Source organism: Gastrolobium bilobum, unplaced genomic scaffold (genome assembly GCF_033153095.1).
Source record: "Gastrolobium bilobum isolate Gb01-03AN ecotype WA unplaced genomic scaffold, APGP_CSIRO_Gbil_v1 utg500, whole genome shotgun sequence".
In the NCBI taxonomy this organism is placed as follows: Eukaryota; Viridiplantae; Streptophyta; class Magnoliopsida; order Fabales; family Fabaceae; genus Gastrolobium; species Gastrolobium bilobum.
The window spans coordinates 555,992-577,124 of NW_026896335.1; the positions used below are offsets into that span (position 1 = coordinate 555,992).

The 21,133-nt window shown below is 36.1% G+C and overlaps 2 protein-coding genes across 4 annotated transcripts; one reads left to right on the forward strand and one right to left on the reverse strand.

Moving 5' to 3' along the window:
* Positions 1–565: 565 nt before the first annotated feature.
* LOC133299165 (transcription factor RSL2) lies at positions 566–1,974 on the forward strand. Its single transcript, XM_061498605.1, has 5 exons — positions 566–1,072; positions 1,167–1,436; positions 1,533–1,598; positions 1,687–1,752; positions 1,876–1,974. Exons 1-5 carry the CDS (start codon positions 566–568, stop codon positions 1,972–1,974), a joined length of 1,008 nt encoding a protein of 335 aa, XP_061354589.1.
* Positions 1,975–14,842: 12,868 nt separating this feature from the next.
* On the reverse strand, positions 14,843–19,711 carry LOC133299180 (vacuolar-sorting receptor 1). 3 transcript variants are annotated; one of them, XM_061498624.1, is made up of 12 exons: positions 19,254–19,711; positions 18,068–18,760; positions 17,890–17,978; positions 17,725–17,794; positions 17,574–17,657; positions 17,404–17,480; positions 17,232–17,313; positions 16,947–17,029; positions 16,742–16,808; positions 15,898–16,030; positions 15,698–15,794; positions 14,843–15,312 (listed from the first exon to the last, which is right to left on the reverse strand). In XM_061498624.1, the coding sequence occupies exons 1-12, from the start codon at positions 19,555–19,557 to the stop codon at positions 15,214–15,216; spliced, it is 1,878 nt and encodes a 625-aa protein (XP_061354608.1). In that variant the 5' UTR covers positions 19,558–19,711; the 3' UTR covers positions 14,843–15,213. The 3 variants fall into 3 exon arrangements, with proteins under 3 accessions (XP_061354608.1, XP_061354607.1, XP_061354606.1); XM_061498623.1 differs by having other exon boundaries at positions 15,698–15,785; positions 15,880–16,030; XM_061498622.1 differs by having other exon boundaries at positions 14,847–15,312; positions 15,698–15,807; positions 15,902–16,030; positions 19,254–19,709.
* Between the last annotated feature and the right edge of the window lie 1,422 nt (positions 19,712–21,133).

The following is a 21,133-nucleotide window of genomic DNA, read 5'->3' on the forward strand; positions in this document are numbered from 1 at the left end:
AAGCTTGTTGGGTGAGGCTATATTAATGATTTTATATATCTCAACACGCCCTCTCACAAGAGAGTCCATTGGGCTTGAAAGGTGGATGATGCAACAGGCTCAAGCTACCTGTGCTAAGAAATTCCACAAGATAAAATGGGTGACGGTGAGGATCGAACCCGGGACACGAGACTCTGATACCATGTTAATTATCAAGATACAAGAGGTATTCATTGTAATCCTTGTGTCAACTACACGAGGAGATTTCATTTATATATTAAACCAAATAAGAAATATACAGACATATGGAACTTCTACGATACTATTTACAACTTCAGAGATCAAGACCTTGAGCTGGATCCTCTGAGTGGTCCCTCCCATCAAGGACTAGTTCAAATTTTGTTTCAGGGTTTCAGATGCTAATTATTGCCAATTATGAAGTGGGATCTTTTTCATAAGAAGAAGCCAATCCCTTGTTGGGTATAAATATACTAGCACTGCTCTCACTTTCCATTTCAAGTAAACATTGAAACAAATCAAGTTTCTTCAACAATACATATATACTAGACCACTAGAACAAGAGCAAATGGAGCCTGCTGAGTTGATTTCTGAAGAATGGAGTTCTCTTAGTGGACTCTACACAGCTGAGGAAGCTCACTTCATGACTCAGTTGCTTGGCGGTAACTATTCCGTTTCAGTCCCAGAGGATCTCTATGGAAGTTCAAGTTTTGATGTTCCATTAATTGGCCATGAATCTACAATAGTGAGCGTGACAGGAATCAATAACAATTCATATTTTCCTTCAAAAGCTGCTGCTAATAGTAATACTAATATTTTCAGTTTCTCGCATGGGAGTAGCTCCACTACTGATGGTGGTGGAACCTACTCCTTTGGCTCCATGTCCATGGGTTTTTGCTTGGGGGATGCCAAAATTAGTCCACATAGTTTTCTAAGGAATGACAACTCAAGCCAACATATAGATGAAGAGTCAGGTCTACACCCAGAAAACAATTCTCAGGATAACAGGGTTTTTGATCCCGAGGTAGAGGATAGAAGTTGCAACCCAGCAAAAAGATTTAAGAGCTCAATGGAGGTAGAATAATGAAGGCATTTCAAATCTGTTACTTGCTAATTTGATTTTCATTCAGAATATTGAGTATATTTTTAATAATGATATGGTTATGTAGGTCTCAAAGAACAGCAGGAAGAATGGTAAGTCAAAGCTGAATCCAAAATCTGCTTCAATGAGCAATAATAATGAAGAGGATAGAAGTGCTTGTCTAAAGGGACGGAGCTCAAGCAGTTGCTTCTCAGAGGATGACTCTAATGCTTCTGTGGGGCTAACTAGAGAGGAGTCTTCAAGCCTGAGCCCAAAAGATCCCGCAATTCTCAAATTAAATTCCAAATCAAGAGCTGACAAATGTCCTGCCACCGATTCACAGAGCCTTTATGCAAGAGTAAGAAGGGCTTTTCTTTAATACTGTTGGTAGTAAATTGCATGTGCACATTGGCTAAAAGGTTATGACTTTGTTATTATCTCTTGCATTGTGCAGAGGAGAAGACAAAGAATAAATGAAAGGTTGAAAATCCTACAAAATCTTGTCCCTAATGGAACCAAGGTACGTATAGCTTTCTCAATGCATAATGAACTATTACTAAACAAAAGGTTAATATGCTCAAATTCTCAAGCTTCCGGGTGAAATGTAGGTGGATATCAGCACCATGCTCGAGGAAGCTGTACAGTATGTGAAGTTTTTGCAACTCCAAATTAAGGTAACTTGAAAACCTTCCTTGTCCAACATGTAAACATTAGCTCTATACTAAGATTTTATTATCCAATTTTAAATTTCGTTTTGGCAATAGGTAGTACTGATTATTTTGATTTGATTGTAACAGCTTCTGAGTTCTGACGATCTGTGGATGTATGCTCCCATTGCTTTCAATGGAATAAACATTGGACTCGACCTCAATATTACTCCAAGCAAACAACCTTAGGAAGATCACTGAATAGCAATTAAAGAGGATACCGCAATATATTGACCGAGACTGCCATTTTATGATGTTTTTGTTGATTTCATTTGAATAAATGGCATTGAATCCTGCAAATTGTGGTCGTGATTAATAAATCAAACAAACTACATATATTGTATTTTTTAGCAACGAGACATCAATTTGAGTTAATTCCATGACTCCTTACGATGACAACCAGGAGCACTGTGGCATACTAATTATTTAGTCTTGGAATCTTCCGTAACATGAATACTACATTGATTTTCAACATGATTTTCGGCTCAAACTTCAAACTGACAGTCTCGATTCGATTTTCATCAAAACTGAGCACCACGTATACATAAATAATGCTTTAATGTGAGTTAAATGGGTATCAAAGCTGGGAATAATCTAAGGGCACGTTGCATGGTGAAAGTAATCTTTTTTTTTTTTTCTTCTTTTTTTTCTTTGTTATTTTGATGTGCTAAATTATCCTCTCTCTTTTTATACAATAATGACAATAGTGCCATTTATGTCAACATGCGATTATAGTCTGACACAAAATGCTTATGTCAATTCGTCTAATGTTTCTCATGTTATAGGAAATAAATTTATCTCTTACACATGTATAAAAGAAGTATATTGGGCCTTTCTAATCAATAAATATTTTTCGGATTTAGTAATCAATAAATATATAATAACTTATTAAAGCTATCTAAAAAAAAAAGTTTGAATTGTTGGTGTGATATGGGTCTAGCTATTTGTATAATGATCTATGAGGTACAAGGGCAGACCCAGAGGGGTGCTAAGGTAGGTGGCCATCCCCCTCAAAATGTGAAGAAATGTTTTAACATAAGTATAATGCAAGAAATTTCCATTTTTTATCTCCATTAATGTGAAGTAGTTTTCTCCCACCGCAAAGAGTTTATAGAACTTCTTTATATTCTCAGGTACTATATCTATTGAAACCTCTCTAACTCTGATTGCATTTTTTCTCCCTCCAAGAAAGTTAACGAAATGAACAAACAAAAAAGAATGAGAAAGAGTATGGTACCATGATTAGATCTTGTAGAATTGAAAAGTATGCTCAGGGTTTAGTTTGGGGGTTTTAGAGAGAGTTAAGAGATAGAGAAAGAAAGTCACGATTATCAAATCCAGGATTTAATGCTTTCTTGTCTTTTTTTGCTTTAACAAAAAATAGGTTTATTTAAGATTACATCACAATGTTGGGAGTATCAATGACCACCAATAGAGCTACAAGGTTTTTCTTAGTTCAAATTCTTTTAGCACAGACCTGGTGGTAACAATTAGCATTAAATTGTGGAGAAAGATCTATTTACAAATGTTTTTTACAAATTACACTAAGTATGACCAGTTATACACTCTTGATTAAAGTATGACGGTCAGACACAGTATAGTTTGTAAGAGTTTCTAAACGAAAAGTTTGTAAATATAACATTCCCCTTAAATTATAGTTTAAACCTCGACTTGAAACTTACAGTTTCAACTTTTATTATGCTTAGATGTTAGCACAAATCTTCCCATCCATGAATAAAAATAAGAAGCCCGAGAGTCTTATGAAAGAATGAACCTTATTCTTTCGATCCCTCTCCTTTTCTGATGATTCGTGATAGAGAGGGAAGTGAGGGGCAAAAGGTTTTTGGTGATTGTGCTTCTTGTCAATCTGTCTCTTCTAATTTATCTTTGGCTTTTTTTCTTGTTGGGCTAGCAGTGAGTAAATAGAAAAAGAGGTTAAGAAATGAGAGGGGTCTGCTTTGAATTATCTATTTAGATTATAATAATTAGTATATATTTTTTGTGAAATCTAAACCTTTGTTCTCTTATCTTTTTCTTTGTTTTCTTTGCATAAAAAATGTTCATTTTAAGGGTTAAAAATGTGTAGTTTTTTCAAATTGATAGTAGATTTTACTATAACATCTTTCTCCTCTCTCTCTCTCTCTCTCTCCTTTTTTCTCTCTATAACAAGTTAAAAGAGCTATTTATGAGTTATGTTCTCTGGATTGATGTTTCGGCCTCCCACATATTGTGGTTGAAGAAAGGAACTAATATTTGATTTTTCATATTTTGGCCTCTCATATATTATGTTTGAAGAGAGAAATAAATGTTTAATTTTTAGCCCACTACAGAAAAAATTTCTGGGTCCACCACTGATGAGGTAGGAGTATGAACTTAAACTCAATGGAGTGTCACAATAAATATATCTCAAGTGAAGGTTGAAAATTAAGGGGGAGATGTAGGGTACCATAATAGCATAGCATTGGAATAAATATAATAATGTGTCCGTTCAATGACTATTTTGATATTGTGGATCCCATTAGATGTAAGAAACACTCTCATCTATGAGAAAAGATATAGTGGACGGCTGCATGTGTACCTTGGCCAAAAGTAGAAAAAAAGTAAGACATAGATGAAAATAAGCAAAATAATAGGCTTTTTGACCACTATAGCCTTTTTTTAATAATTAATTACCAAATTAACCTTATTTATAAACTATTTCAAAAATTTAACCTTTTCAGAAAACATAACACCAATCTGCCCTTGTTTGACCGTTGACCATGAAGCCTACCCGGGTACACCCCTCCCTACCCTGGTATTTTTCGAAATTTTTTACCTACCCGTGTATATTTCTTGAACTGGAAAAAAGTTTGAATTATTTACCCGGGTAAGTAGGGGTGTACCCGGGTAAATAATCATTCTCCCAACAACAAACAAAAAAAACAAACAACAAGGGAAAATGAAGACTTTCTGACAGTATTTTACATTTTTGCAGCCTTTACTAAGGTTTTATTTCTTTTACTCATTCTCCTAACAACAAACAACAAAAACAAAAGCCTTACCCACTAGTTAGAATCAGGTACATGAATCAAATAACACCATGGTGTTCTGTCTTATGACTCATTCTGCCATTTGCAACTCTACCATGGTGTACATGAATCAAATATACTTAATCTATTTTTTGGCTCTGCACCTCTGTCGTGCCTTGTGAGTACCAGGATTTGCTACATGCAGTTCCTTTGACAGAACATAGATGCAAGATTGATATCATTTAATAGATTTGGAGAGGTGTATTGTTGGAAAGAAGTAAGACATTGAAGAAAGGCCAATTCAGAGTGATATAGTTACTTGGGAGCTATACCATCGAGGAGAATAAATTTGAGAAAACTGCCTTGAAGTTTTCTCAGTTAGGACAATTTGAGAAAGGCCAATGTTGAAGTTTCTTTTCTTTTTCTCCAGATAAATACTCTAATAGCTAACGGTGACAAAAAGTCATTAAGGAAAGTCGTTACTGAGAAGATGTTTTCTGTATGCTTCACTTCCTTTTTGTGATCTTATTTAGTGTATTATATGAGCTTATGATGCAGCTCTGTACATTTTTGCATTAATTTCTAATAGTGTACAGTTGAATTTCTGAGATGCTGTATTTCATTTTCTGTATGATTATTTACCCGGGTACACCCCTACCTACTCGGGTAAATAATTCAAACTTTTTTCCAGATCAAGAAATATACCCGGGTAGGTAAAAGATTTCGAAAAATACCCGGGTAGGGAGGGGTGTACCCGGGTAGGCTTCATGGTCAACGGTCAAACAGGAGCATATTGGTGTTATGTTTTCTGAAGAGGTTAAATTTTCAAAATAGTTTATAAATAAGATTAATTTGGTAATTAATTATTAAAAAAGGCTATAGTGGTCAAAAAGCCCAAAATAATAAGAGTAAAAATGTCATACAAAATTTTCAATTTAGAAAAAAAGAACACCAAATAATGGTATACCAGCACTATAATTTCTTTTCTCCTAACCTAGTACGTAACTTTTCTCCTCACCTAGTACATGAGGTGTACTATGCTTATGGAATGAAATTCTCTGTGATGAGGGCTTAAATATCTCACGCTAGAGTTAGAGGGATGTAATCTCTTATGTGAGCTTTATCAGCTAGCCCAATGAATTAGACTTGTGTGGCCGATTAAGAACAAAGGTGTTTAGCATGGCTACACTCAATTTTGAAAAAATAAAATAAAATAAATTATGACATCATTTGTAGGATTACGTAAGTTTTTTTCAAGTACAAAATATATGCCAAGCATATTTACTATTAAATATAAATACCGTGTTTATCTAAAATTCTATATATATAATGAGTAGTTTGACCTAGGTTTTTCTGTTGTTTTTTTTCTCTCAAACGACTATTATCAAACTAATTAGGCTTTTACAAGCCCATCCAAAAAATCATAGAATGTGATCCAAAAGTTGTCTATGAGCATTTAGCGAGCGTAGTTGTTAGTTAGACATTTTTTATATATATGGTACTGAGATTAACCTCATGTATTATTAGCTTTCTGTGACTGAGAGAAAGAAAGCATACTAAAATGTAAAACTGCATATTTCATTGATTGAAAAAGGAAATGAAATTACAAGAGATATAGGCATTTGCATAACCGAAAGGTGCGTGAATCCAGCACCTTCTTCACACAGGCACCGCTCACCTCAAACAGAATAACAAACTAGCTTCTAGAAATCCAATTACAACAGAATGACAACTCAGCATCTAGAAAACTAATTACAATAAATGGAAAAGGTAAACAGAAAATACAGAAATATAAAATATATATGCTAATAGGCCCCCTCAAGATGGAGTATGGATATTGATAATACCCATCTTGGAAACCATAACAGAAAACTTGGAAGGGAGTAAAGGTTTAGTGAGAAGATCTGTTAACTGCTTGGAGGAAGGGACAGGAAAAGTCTTCAAGGTGCCTTTGAGAATGTGTTCACGAACAAGGTGACAGTCTATTTCAATATGTTTCGTTCGTTCGTGAAAAACCGGATTAGCAGCAATGTGGAGAGCAGATTGATTATCACAAAACAGATGAGCAGGACCAGAATGAAGAACTTTAAGATCTTTAAGCAGAGAAAACAGCCATAGTAATTCACATGTGACATGGGCCATGGACCTATACTCAGCCTCAGTTGAGGACCTTGAAACGGTAGCTTGCTTCTTAGATTTCCAAGAAATAATGGAATCCCCAAGAAACACACAAAATCCAGAGATGGAGCGACGACTATCAACACAGGAGGCCCAATCCGAGTCACAGAAGGCATTTAGTTGAATAATAGATGAAGAAGAAAAGAAGATGCCTTGACCAACAGAAAATTTGATATAACCCAGTAGCCTGTGAGCAGCTTGGAGGTGAGGGATACGAGGAGAGGCCATGAACTGGCTGAGAAAATTAACACTGTAACAAATGTCTGGTCTTGTAATTGTCAAGTATATTAATCTGCCAATTAAACGACGAAAAACAGAAGGATCAGGAAGGAGTTCTCCATCAGAGGCTGAAAGCTTGAGACCAACTTCAAAAGGAGTGCTCCTCGGTTTGCAACCAGAAAGACCAGAGTCTTTGAGAATTTCCAAAGCATAATGGCGTTGGCAAACAGAAATTCCTTTGGTAGAACGAGCCACCTCAAGACCAAGAAAATATTTTAAGGAACCCAGATTTTTTAAATGAAACTTTTTGTGAAGTTCATCAGTAAGCAGCTGCACTTCATGAGGGTTGTTAGATGCAATGATAATATCATCAACGTAAACTAAAATTGCAATGAAACATGCACCAGAAGATCGTACAAACAGAGAATGATCAGATTGAGATTGAATAAACCCAAGAAACAGCAAAGTTGTAGAAAATTTAGCAAACCACTGTCTTGATGCCTGTCGAAGACCATAAAGGGACTTATGAAGATGGCAGACAGCATTGGGAGGCAAAGAAGATTGAGTAGAAGAATAGCCAGGAGGTAGATGCATATAGACTTCCTCAAAAAGGTCTCCATGTAGAAATGCATTGTTGACGTCTAGTTGTACAAGAGACCAATTGTTGATGGCAGCAAGGGCAAGGAGAACCCGAATTGTGGTAAGCTTGGCAACAGGAGAGAAAGTCTCTAAGAAGTCAATACCTTCTTGTTGTGTAAATCCCTTAGCCACTAAACGGGCTTTATACCTTTCAAGAGAACCATCAGATTTATATTTAACTTTGTAAATCCATCGGCAGCTTACAGCTTTCTTGCCAGGTGGGAGAGAAACAATGGACCAAGTCCTGTTTAATTCAAGAGCTGAAAGCTCAGCTTTCATCGCATCTTGCCACTCAATTAATTGAGATGCAGTAGAAAAGGAATTAGGTTCATAATGGGAAGAAACAGAATTGATGAAGGCAAGATAGGAAGGAGACAAACGATTATAAGAAAGACAATTAGAAAGAGGATGAAGGGTAGAAGAGGAACAAATATAATCATTAAGATGAGATGGTGGGTGATGAGTCCGTGTAGGACGAGAAGAAGATGGGTTAGAGGTAACAGATGTAGGTTTGGATGAATTAGCCAAGGAGGAATGTGTAGGTATGGTGGAAAATTCAGTAGCAACAGAGGATGAAGAAGGTTTCAAGTGAAACGGATATATGTGTTCAAAAAACACAACATCACGAGAGATGTAAAGTTTATTGGATTCCAAATCAAGAAGTTTGTAACCTTTGAAGCCAGGTGGGTAACCAAGGAAGATGGCAGGTAGGGCTCTAGGAGAAAATTTATGACGGCTGTGGGGAAGTGTAGAGCTATAACAAAGACAACCAAAATTACGAAGATGATCATAATTTGGAGGCTTATGACAAAGGAGCTCAAAGGGAGTTTTGGAAGAAAGGAGAGGTGAGGGGGTTCGATTGATTAAATAAACAGCAGTATGTATGCATTCAGGCCAGTATTGCAAAGGGATGTTTGATTGAAAATGGAGGGCTCGAGCCACATTAAGAAGGTGCTGGTGCTTGCGCTCTACAACAGAATTCTGCTGGGGACGTTCCACACAAGAATGGAAAATTTGAATTCCTTTAAGAGAGAAAAAACTTGACAAGTGAAACTCAGGAGCATTATCACATCGAATGGATTTGATGGGAAAAGAATATTGTGTGTGAACAAGATTATAAAAGGAAGGAAAAACAGAACTGAAATCAGATTTTTTATTTAGAAAATAAATCCATGTGAATCGAGTAGCATCATCTACAATAGTTAGAAAATAACGAGAACCCTCTACAGAGATAGTATGAAACGGACCCCATATATCACAGTGTATAAGATCAAAAGGGGATGCAGATAATTTGGGATTTAAAATAAAAGGAAGACGTTTCTGTTTAGCAATTGGACAAATAGAACAATGATGTGTAATAGACAAATTTTCAGTAAAACCCAACAAGCATTTCATTGAATTTAAAACAGAAACAGAGAGATGACCCAATCTGGAGTGCCAGAGAATTGGGTCTTTAACATGAATTGAAAAACATATGGGATGGGGAACATTATTTGTAGGGAGAAGATTTTTGGTGTCAAGTATGTAGAGGTCACCGTGTCTTCTAGCAATCCCAATCGTCTTTGCCGAAGCACGGTCCTGAAGAAGACAATGAGATTCAAAAAATTGAGCAAGGAGAGGAGAATCCCGTGTTAAAGCACTGATAGATAAAAGATTAAAGAAAAAAGAGGAAACACAGAGAACGTGTTTTAGGGTTAAAAAATTGGAAATGGAAACCGAACCAGTGGCGGTAACCATCGCAGAAGACCCATCAGGAAAAGAAACTAAAGATTTGGAAGAAGAAAAAGAAGAAAATAAGTTGATGGAAAGGCAAACATGGTGCGTAGCACCGATGTCCAAAACCCAACAAGAAGAAGGAAGAATAAGTGGAGACTTACCATAAAAACTCGCCACTGAAGGAGATGATTCGGTGACAGAAGGAGTGGAAGTTGATGGAGCAGAACTCTGTTGTATCAGCGCAAGAAGCTGGTTGTATTGGGTTGGCGTAAAGGCAAGAGGATATTCAGGTGGTGATGGTTGTAAATTGGGAGTGTGAGAATGGGAATTGGTATTCGACGGGAAAGATTGAACCGAGTGGATTTGGGCTGGGTTAGGAATGAAATTGGGCTTAGTGACCCGTGGTTTGTACCCAGGTGGGTACCCATGTAACTTAAAGCATTTGTCACGTGTGTGACCAGTAAGATTGCAAAAAGTGCATATAGCCTTGGGACGGCGTTGAACGGCAGCTGCCGTGGGAACAGAGGGCTGCGAAGAAGCAAATGAATTAAGGAGAGGAACCTCAGAAATCAACGGAGCTGGCAAAACAACGGAAAGCTGACGCTGACGTTCTTCTTGAAGAACCATGGAGAAGACCTTCGCAAGAGCAGGCAAAGGGTCCAGTAAGAGAATCTGACCACGTACAGAGGAGAAACTTTCATTGAGTCCAATGAGAAATTGCAGGATATGATCCTGTTCTCTACCAGTACCCACTTCACGAAGAGCACCACAAGTGCATGAAGGAAGAGGTAAGTAATCTTGTAATTCATCCCAAAGAGACTTCAATTTGGTGTAATAACCATTGACATCAAGAGAACCTTGACACAGGGAAGAGATTCGTTATTTAAGCTGAAAAATGTGTGGGCCATTTGCCTGAGAATAGCGAATCTTCAGATCGGACCAAACTTCATATCCAGTAGAAAAATAAAGGAGACTATCAGCAATCTCTTTGGTAACAGAGTTCAATATCCAGGATATAACCATGGAATTGCAACGATTCCATGAAGAAAAGAGAAGGTCCTGAGGAGGAGGACGTAAAATTGTACTGTCAACGAAGGCCAATTTGTTCTTCGCTGTTAACGCCAGAAGCATCGCACGGTGCCAAGAACTGAAATTCGAACCAGTTAAGTGATGTGAGACCAAAACCAATCCAGGATGATCTCCATTGTGTAAAAAAATAAGGACTCGATGAATCATCCATCGAAGAAGACGAACCAGAGGAATTGTCCGCTGGCGGAGGGCGATTTGTATTGTTACCACGAGCCATAGATTAAGGCTCAAAGAAAAAAATTCACTGATACCATATTAGCTTTCTGTGACTGAGAGAAAGAAAGCATACTAAAATGTAAAACTGCATATTTCATTGATTGAAAAAGGAAACGAAATTACAAGAGATATAGGCATTTGCATAACCGAAAGGTGCGTGAATCCAGCACCTTCTTCACACAGGCACCGCTCACCTCAAACAGAATAACAAACTAGCTTCTAGAAATCCAATTACAACAGAATGACAACTCAGCATCTAGAAAACTAATTACAATAAATGGAAAAGGTAAACAGAAAATACAGAAATATAAAATATATATGCTAATATGTATTTATCACCTCATGTATTTATCAGTAGCCTATTCCTTGTACCGACCACCAAGGAAGCACGAACACTTGTAAAAACAGGGAGAGTCGTGACCGACACGCTCCGACACGGCGATACGCTCCGACACGGTGTCAGACACGTGATCAACTTTTTCCGACACGTTGACCATTCCGACAAGCAAATTTGACCGTGTCTGACACGGTCAAATGGCATTTTCGTAATTTTTTTTAATTTTTTTTTTAAAAAAAATTAAAATATATTAATAAAGCTTCCACTTGATCATATCAATTTTATTTTTTTGTCTTTTTTTCCCTTAAATAGACAAGAGATCATCTCAGCATCATTGTTGTTAATTCCTATTACGCTCTTGTTGTATCTCCTTCTCTCTGATCTCTCTTTCTAATATGATTTGATCTCTCTATCTGATATTATATCTCTATCTCATCCCAGTTCTTATTTTTTTTATTAAAGCTTCCATCTTTATAACGTGTTGATGGGTATTATTAATTTAGTTTCATTTTTTTGTTAAATTATTAAATATTAAATGAAATATACACTATATAAATTTAAAAAATTATTTAATATTAAAATGTGTCTCAACGTGTCGAAATTCATAATTTTTTAAAATTGACGTGTCGGAGTGTCGTGTCGTGTCGTGTCACGTGTCGCGTGTCGTATCGGTGCTACATAGCCGACCACGTTCAAGTTGTACTGACAATTAGTCGGTTTATTTCTTTGAAGAATGGTTTTTTTTTTTTTTTTTTTTGGTACAATTGAAGAATGGTTTTTATAAAGGTTGACAATCATTTCAATTAGGCGATAGTCCAGTACAACAAATCAACCTGTGGCCCAATTCTTCCTCCAATTTTCCACTCTCACCTCTTCTTAACATCAAATACTCTCCCAAGTGCTTGGAACATCAAATATCAACTCAACAAATAAATCTACTAAAAATTCCATTGAATCAAAAGGCTCTTTGGTTTAAGAAATATTTTTATTAATAACTATAAAAATATTACCTTATTTTTTTTTTTTTCCTATTTTTAAAAAATTTATACTAGACATGATAAAATAACTAAATGTTATAAAGTATTATGTTCAATGCAAACATTTTTAAATAACTTTGTTTTGGTATCAAGCTTAAATAATTTTTACCTTAGATCGTTGAAAAGCCAAAATATGTGAAGTGTACCCAAAATTTGTATCTTCTCAAGGGAATTTCACTGATTCAGGGAATTTCACTGATTCACAGACAATGTAGCCTGAGCTAAGACATGTATGTAAACTGGTGTACAAAAACACAAGAAAGCTTATAAATTGATGTGGATCAATCAGAAAGGATATATATACTGTGGTCCAGTTGCCACTAAGACAATAGATCAATACCAAGCGTGAAGGAAACTATCTTTTATATAATGTTATAATTGATTAAAATTTTAAAAAAATTCTAGCCAGTACTGCATATATAGATATATAGCCTTGTTTACCAACTCAGCGTTAACAGAAAGTGATAGGCAAATCTCTAAAACTGTATGAACTAGGCTGAAGGATCTGGAGTGGTATCATATATATCCATCCACGTAAAGTCGAATGTGGTAGGTTTTTAACAGCTCAAGAGTGGACAAAATTTCCAGTTACAGATAATGCTGTCTGGTTCAATAGCAGTTTTAGAATTTGAGAGTGAGACTCATCACCACGATCTCAAGCCTACGTCATTTTCATTTTCAACGCATAACCCACGTCTCACGATTCTCTTTCTTTATCTCCTCTTTCAACCTTCCAAATCTCCTCACTCTCTTTTAGCAATACTTAAATACCCTGTTTCTCTCTCACACGCTGGTGGAATTTTCAATCTGTCTTACGGTTAATATTTCTATTCTATGCCAAGTAATTAAACTGGATCCTCCTGAGGCATAAGACCTGTTCAAATTGATTTGAAGGCATTGAGGCTTTGTCAGACGCTAATTATTGGCAATTATGAATTCTGATATTTTCATATGGATGAAGTCAATCCCTAGTAGAACATTGTTTCTATTTGTTGAGTATAAATAGAGCACTGATCCAACTTTTCCATTGAAGCATTTAAACTAGTGAAGCTTCCTTTACAATAACACTCTCTCTGATAGGCGTCCAAAGAACGAAAATGGAGGCTGCTGAGCAGTTTTCTGAAGAATGGAGAGTGTACACAGCTGAGGAAGCTGATTTTATGAAACCAGTTGCTCAGAGGGTCGAGGAATCGAAGTGTGAATGATTGAATAAAAAAAATTCATATTAATTAAGAATGGAATATGTGACACCATATAAATGTAAAGACCCATAAACTTACGACCTTAAAGTTTTTTGAGTTTGATTATGTCAAAGCAAAGAATGTGGACCTAGGGGACTCGTATTCAAAGCAAAGATGTTGCGGAAAAAATCTCACATTTTTTAAGGCCCAACAATATGTTAGAAATAATCAAGTGTGAATAGTGATGAGAAAACTTCATGTATCTAAATAATTATTATTTAAGATTTGGTGCCAAAAATAGAAATTATTAAATATTCATAATTACAACAACAAAATTTGCTTTCTGCAAACAAATCACCGTAGGAGTGTTTAGCTGCTCTTATAAGATTTGGTACCAAAAATAAAAATTATTAAATATTCATAATTACAAAAAAAAAAAAAAAAAACTTGCCTATTGCAAACAAATCACCATAGGTGTGTTTATCTGCTCCCCTAGCTCTTGTGTTTATTGAAATTAAGGCTTAGGTTTATAGATTATTATTTTTTTCACAATTTCTTGATGATTCTCTTTTTTTTTTTGGAGTTACCCAACCCTAATTATCTCTTTGAGACGAGTTGGCTCCCTCCGGTATCCCCACGAGCTTCGACTCTTTGAGCCGGCTATGGGACTAATCCGGAATGCGGGGAAACAGTGATGGCTAAAGGTTCAGCCCCCTCTCCAAGAATGCATTCAGCGGGAATCGAACACATATCCAACCTCACTAACTCAGCGCCAAGTTACCAACTGAGCTGCACCCATTGGGTGATGATTCTCTGATTACATATATTAAAAATAAATTATTTTGAATTTTAGTACAAATTTAATTATAGAAGAGTTTAAACATGTGAAAACACGTAATAGAGCAGAGCTTAAAAGTGAACTGACGTTGAATTTTGTAATAAAATTCTTTCAAGCTTTTTATATGAGATTCATATTTTATTGTATTTACTTTTGTTTATAATATAAAAAATTTATTTTCACCCAACCAAAAAATATTCTGGATCCGCCACTATCAACATTTATCCTCCAACTAATTGAGAATCTTATTTATTTTTTTATTTTCTAATTAAGGATTTCAAGTAATTTTCAACCAATTGAGAACATTTACATATTTCACCTTCCACTATTCCTGAAGAAAGTTCAAGAGAGGTGTAAGTCATTCAAACAAAAAATAAAAGACAAGCTTTACCTAATATATAACCACAATTTAATCTACAAACAAGGACAACCATCCCTTGTATTGATTATTACAGAGCAGAAAGTCTGTTTCATAAACCAAAAGACACTATGTCGGCTGTTCTGATGTATTTACTGCATAAATATGGTTAGTACCGCGTATTGGGGCAGTAGGGTTGTAAATCTAATATATGATAGAAATGACTAATGCATAGCAACTCACAAATAAAGTGGTAAAAAAGGGAAGAACAATTTACAGAGCAATAGGATAACATTAGGATGTTAACTGGCCTGTACTACAGCACGATAAGTTACAATCTAGTGCGTGGAACAAGACGTTTGGCAAACAGAAATCCTAAAACCTAGTGAAATACCTCAGTCTTCCTTTACAAGTATCCAAAATGATACATTCCCAACCAAAAAACGCACGCAGGAGGTAGGACAACATTCTAATTGTCAATCTTTTATTGTCCATACGATACAGTCTATTAAATTCATTTCTCAGAATTATAAATGGCTCAGAGGGGGCACGGGAAGAGCCACACCCACGCTGCACGCCATGATATCACAAGAGACTGACTTGTTTTACCTTTCATGCTCTTTGATCATCGACATGATTTGGAACTTCTGCTTGGCTGTCCAAGGGCATATATTGTGCCATGATTGCTCTGATTTCGGAATCCATGTATTGCTGCAAAACCACCAACAAAATTACCATTAAAATTTTACCCTATAAGACAATAAAGCAAATTACGAACGAAAATCACTTGTCTTTATTTGGGCAATTTTTCAGTTATACATATGTGGATTGTTGGAAGAGGGTGAGCCTGGAGCAGCAGTAAAGCTACTCCTTTGTGACGGAAAGATCACAAGTTCGAATCCAGGAAACAACCTTTTTGCATACAAAGGTAAGGTTGCATACACAGATTGCCCTCACCTCTACCCTCGCTAATCGAGGTTTAATGGGGAATGGTTTGTTACACATTTGGATTGATGGGCAACTCAGCACTCTATAATGCTATAGAGATTTAGCATCCAAGAACATAAACAAAATGAGAGAATGAAGCAGAGCTTACCCTTATTCTATATTTGTACACAAGGAATGCCCCACCAGCAGACATAACTAAGCCAATTAAAATGACCCAAAAAGCAGCCCAAGTAGATCTTCCCTGACTAGCAGTTTTACCTGTAGATTATGTTGGACATGGAAAAAAAAAACATTATAACAAGCATATGCAAATGTAGGTGCAAGTAAAACAAGTCTAGCGTATTCAACTCACTTATGCAGGTATCGTGGTCCTTAATATACAGAAGATTTCCACTACAACTGCACTCATAGCCTCCCCAAGTATCCTTGCAGCTACATTGGGGGCACTGGCAAGCTTTCTTCTCTTTGCATTCATCAATGTCTGTAAAGATGAAACAGAAGTTCAACTTCAGATATTCATTTATTTATTTATCTTTTCAGTCATGCAGAAAAAAATCACAAGATATCATCAAGTTCACAATGCTTGTTAAAACCCATGGACTACGAAGACTCCACACTTACTTAACCGGTGATATGAATTTAAATATCGGTTTATATGAGTACGATATACATAGATGCAAACGTTTACTTACTGAGACTGCAATATGTCTCTCTAATCAAACAAACTCAGAGCATGTTACATATTATGCATAAAAGAGGGAGGAAGACAATTTTGACCCAGGTTCCTGCATTAAGTACTAACTGTTAAGTCATAATATAAAACAGTCCCATTAATATTTCATACATAGTTATAGAAATTCAAAAATGAACATAATCACTCTTTTGATTAATAAAAGTATAATAAACAGAATCCAGGACTCCATTCATGGTGAATATAGTATTTATCATGCTGATCAAGATAACTACCTCAATAAGCTACAAGGATCCCATTACTACTTCACAGACATTTATAGAAGACATTCAAGAATGAACATATCCACTCACAATTGCTATAAGTATTAAAAACAGAATCCAGGATTCTATTCATGGTGTGTATAGTAATTACCATGCTGATCAGATAACTCAATAAGCTACAAGGATTTGCTGCAGGAAAAAAAAAAATAGTGACAGAAATAATATATGTATCCCTAACCTTCACAGTTTTTGACACCATCACCTCTAAACCCTGTAGGACACCGGCATTTAACACCTCCATCATCCTGTTCCCACAACAATTTATGCAAGAAATCAGTTTCTAATATGGGGTTTACAAACCAACAAAACTTCAACCATTAAAATAAAAGTTTATTGGAGATAAAACGAGTGGAGTTGGGTCAAGAAACATAATAGTTACTAACTGAACAAGCAGAAAATGCATGTCCATTCCTTGCATCATGCCAACAGCCTCCATTGTTTATATTGCAACGCCCAGGCCCACTGGCTGCAAACCGAGAAGAAACTAGTTATATGAACCTATGAATGCACATGGAATAAAAAGAACCACGAATGTTCTACAACTAAAGGATCACCACACTCTGTTATGCACAGCATAGAAGTGAAGGCAATAAACATGAAACAGTGATAGCAAATCCTCTTCGAAGTAAATTATGCAGACAGAAAAGTAAAGTTTAAAGCATTTTAACCTTCACAAGTTGTATAGCCATCTCCTTTGAACTGCACACCATCAACAAGTGGGCATTCACATACTCGCCCTCGGAATGTATCCTAAGGAGATATACACATATGTAAGAACATAGAAAACTATAAACCAGCATTGCTCTCTCATTAGATAGTTGTTTTCACACAGATAAATACCTTGCATGCAGTGATGTTAGCTGCTTTATCCTGCCAACAACCACCATTGTTCGTCAAGCACTCATTTGTCTCCACATCTGCCCAGAAAAGTATGCGCCTCAGAATCAGGCCCAGGACCAACAAATCTATTAAGTATGTTTCCCTTGTACCAAAAGAAAGTAAATATTTACCCCTGCTCAAACAAACAGCTGGTTCAGTAGTTTCCTCAAACCCAGAACAAATAGCCTTTAGAACAGCACCTTTCTCCAATTTTCCTGTAAAGACTCCTTTTAGAATTGGAAATCCAGATCGCTACCTATCAAACAAGCATACTATACAAACCTCGATATTGTCGATTATTGACAACAAGAGTGGGCAATATCGTAACATCACCTCGCGATCCCTTCCCAATCTACAAAAATTAAATTTGTTAAGCATCTATATATAACAATCCTGATACAACGAATTAAATGTAACAAACTAATAGCAATTATAAAAGACAAATACTTGGGCATCTTGCTCTTCTTTCAAAACAGGATTTTCAGTATCGGCATTTGGATCTCCCATGCACTTTTCAATCTTTTCAATATCAAGACCTGCAGATATTGAATTAACATATTTGAAAAGTCTTTACCAACCACCGCAAGAAAACATAATAAGCACTAAGCAATGACGATTCACTCACCCAGTGATTTAATGACGGCATCTGCACATTCCTTATTGTACTTTTTCTCACTCATTGGGCATCTAATTTGAAAATCAGTGACATAGTCCCACCACACCCAAGGCTTTGTGGTTTCATTAGCCACCTTGAAAACACATAGCTGCCTTAAATTTTCAATAACCACATCTTTCCCATCATAACCCGTGCTGAAGTCCTGCTCAGGATCCGGAGCACAATATCTTCCATGATTTATGCATTGGGACTTGCATTGTTTGCTTAATGTGAATGCGTGAGGACAGTACCAAGTTATATAATGGGGTGTAAACTGAGAGTAACCACCTTTCTCAAGAATCTGTGCTGCACCCTTGAAATCCTTCACAAATTCCATCAACATATCACATTTAACTCCACACTCATCATTGCTATTGGTCCACAACTCGTACTCCACGCGAGCATCTGGGTGCGGGACAGCCTCTCTCCAATCAAGATTTACATTGACCATGTCCCCGCCACTTATGGCATCCTTCAATTTTTCACCAAAACTTTTTCCAACAAGAGCAGATGGTATTGTTATGTTCTCTATGTATTTTGCAGATGATCCATCCTCTTCAGGAGTGTCCATAGTTATTAAGGGTTCCTCAATATCATCTGCAACAAGAACCGCAGAAGCCCCGGCCTTCTGGGCATTCCAGACCTTCAAAGCAAAGAAGCAATCTGCAAAGGAATACAACAAACCACAAAGAACACAACCATGAGATAACATTTCAAGACTAGGTCATACGTATAGGGCCACAAGCATGTGTAAAACCAAAATCAAGAATTCAAATTTCTAGGAATTCAACTATCTAAAAAACCTAACGACATCTGTTTAAGTATCAAACCATTCAAATAAACTAATGGGACAACTATAGGGTTTTTTTTTTTTTTTTCTTTCGTTCAAAAAGAAAGAAAAAAGCAAATGTTCATCTGACGAGTAAATCAAAATTAATTAAGAGTATAATTCTTTGTTAGCAAGACAATCAATGAAGTGAAGTGAGTAAGCAAACAGGAAGAAGCATATTCTCCGAGGCTTAACAAAAGCAGCCAACTTTAGCTGAGTAACAAGAAGAAGAATGAATCGATGAGATCATCTTAAAATCAAAGCATAACATGAAAGAAGAAAATAGAAGAAGAAGGGAAGCAAGAAAATAAATAATAAAAATCTCACTTCCGCGATCGAGCAAAACGATGGTGGGAAGAGCACCAGGGCGTGATTTGAAGGAAATCCCAGAGTCATGGAACTCTTTACAACCCTTCTTGTTATCTTTGGGGTACACCACGTTCCCGGCCATGCTACCTCCGTATTGAGGTATCCCGAAGTTGCCAATAGCACTATCGTGTCTGCCTTTGATTTTCTCCGGCGACGTCACCGACAAGCTGTTCTTCTCCACCACGAATCTCGCCATTGACAACGGCAACAACACAAACCCCACAAACAAACTCACTGTCACTGACCATCTCCAAACCTTCATTTTTCTTTTTCTTTTCCCTTCAGGGAAGTTGAACTGAACTTCAAAAGGGTTTTGCTTTGGGTGTCAATTATTCTCTCTCTCTCTCTCTCTCTCTCTCAGTTTCTACTTAACACTCGAAAATTGAAATTTTGTTGGGTAAAAAGTGGCAAGTGTTGTAGTTTCACAAAAACATAAAACATCATAAATCTCTCTGATTTAGATTATAAAACATGAGCAAAACATCTCTGTGTAGGAAATTTGGTTTTTCCTAGTCATCCTTCGATTTTCTTTCCTTTTTTTTACAGCATTTTTTTTTAATAGTTGTGAACCATACAATATATGTCTGTAGTGTATAGAACGAAAATTTCTCCGGTGTGACAAATGAATTGAATTTTCAGGGTATCTTTCGTTCACGATATAACATATGTCTTATTTTTATCAAATTATTTAAATATAACAATGATTTAATAAAAATAACACACGTGTTGTATTAGGAATAAAAAATACATTAAAAATTCAATACATCCATATCAATCACTTGAGATATTTTCGTAACCAAAACGAGAAAATCGAAACCATAAAACATATGTCTGTGTTGACTGCTGAGTCTGGAGTCCACTGAGGAGACCTTCTGACACTTAATCCACCCACTCTTCCAACTCATTATTACGAAACTTTAAATACAAAATGAAACTTAATTATTGAACCCCAAAAATATTGCCTTTTATGTAAAATAAGTAAACATTAATTTTTACAAGTTAATGAAATCATAGGAAAACAAGGAAAAGTGGAAAACCCAATGAACAATAAATTTCTTTTTGATTCGCACCAGAGAGGAGAATAGAATCCGTAATAAAGTGGCTATTTGCAAAAGCAAATAAGGGTCCTTTTCTTTCTTTATAAAAAAACGAAAAAGACTATAGCAATTCTTAGAGTAGTATCCAAGCATAAAAGTGGAGAAAATTATGTTATATTAAGAAGGATTTAATGTTTGTGCAGATAGAAGCATATACTCCTTAAGAGTAAACAAAATGTCATTGTTTATCAAGTTTTTTATTTAAATGTCACGCGAATTGTAAATAATTTTGAAATACATCACTCCAAAAGTTAGCTCAGAGAGTGGGAGTGCCCAAGGCCCTTATAGAGGCCACATTAGTTGCATATCCAACCAATGTGGGACTATATATCTCAACACGCCCCCTCACACGAGAGTCCATTGGGCTTGAAGAGTGGATGATGTAACATGCCCAGTCTACCTGTTAGGGGTGTTAACGAGCCGAGCTTTGGTCTTAACGGGCTGAGCCTGTGTTCAAATGTGTCAGACTGGCTTTAGCCTGTTACCTGTTACGAATATAATATCAGCCTGTGACCTGGCTCATTTACAAAAAATAAAAGTCTGGTTTAGCATGTTAGCCTATTTTAAAAAAACAAGACAACAAAAATGTACCCAAACAAAATCTACAATCAATAGCACTAGTAATTCCATAAATATTCATAAATTTAATGTATATCCAAATAGCATAATATAAAATAAAATCATTCAAAAAGTCTGTTTAATTAATAAAATGGGATGAAATGAATTGAGAAGAGAGAGAGT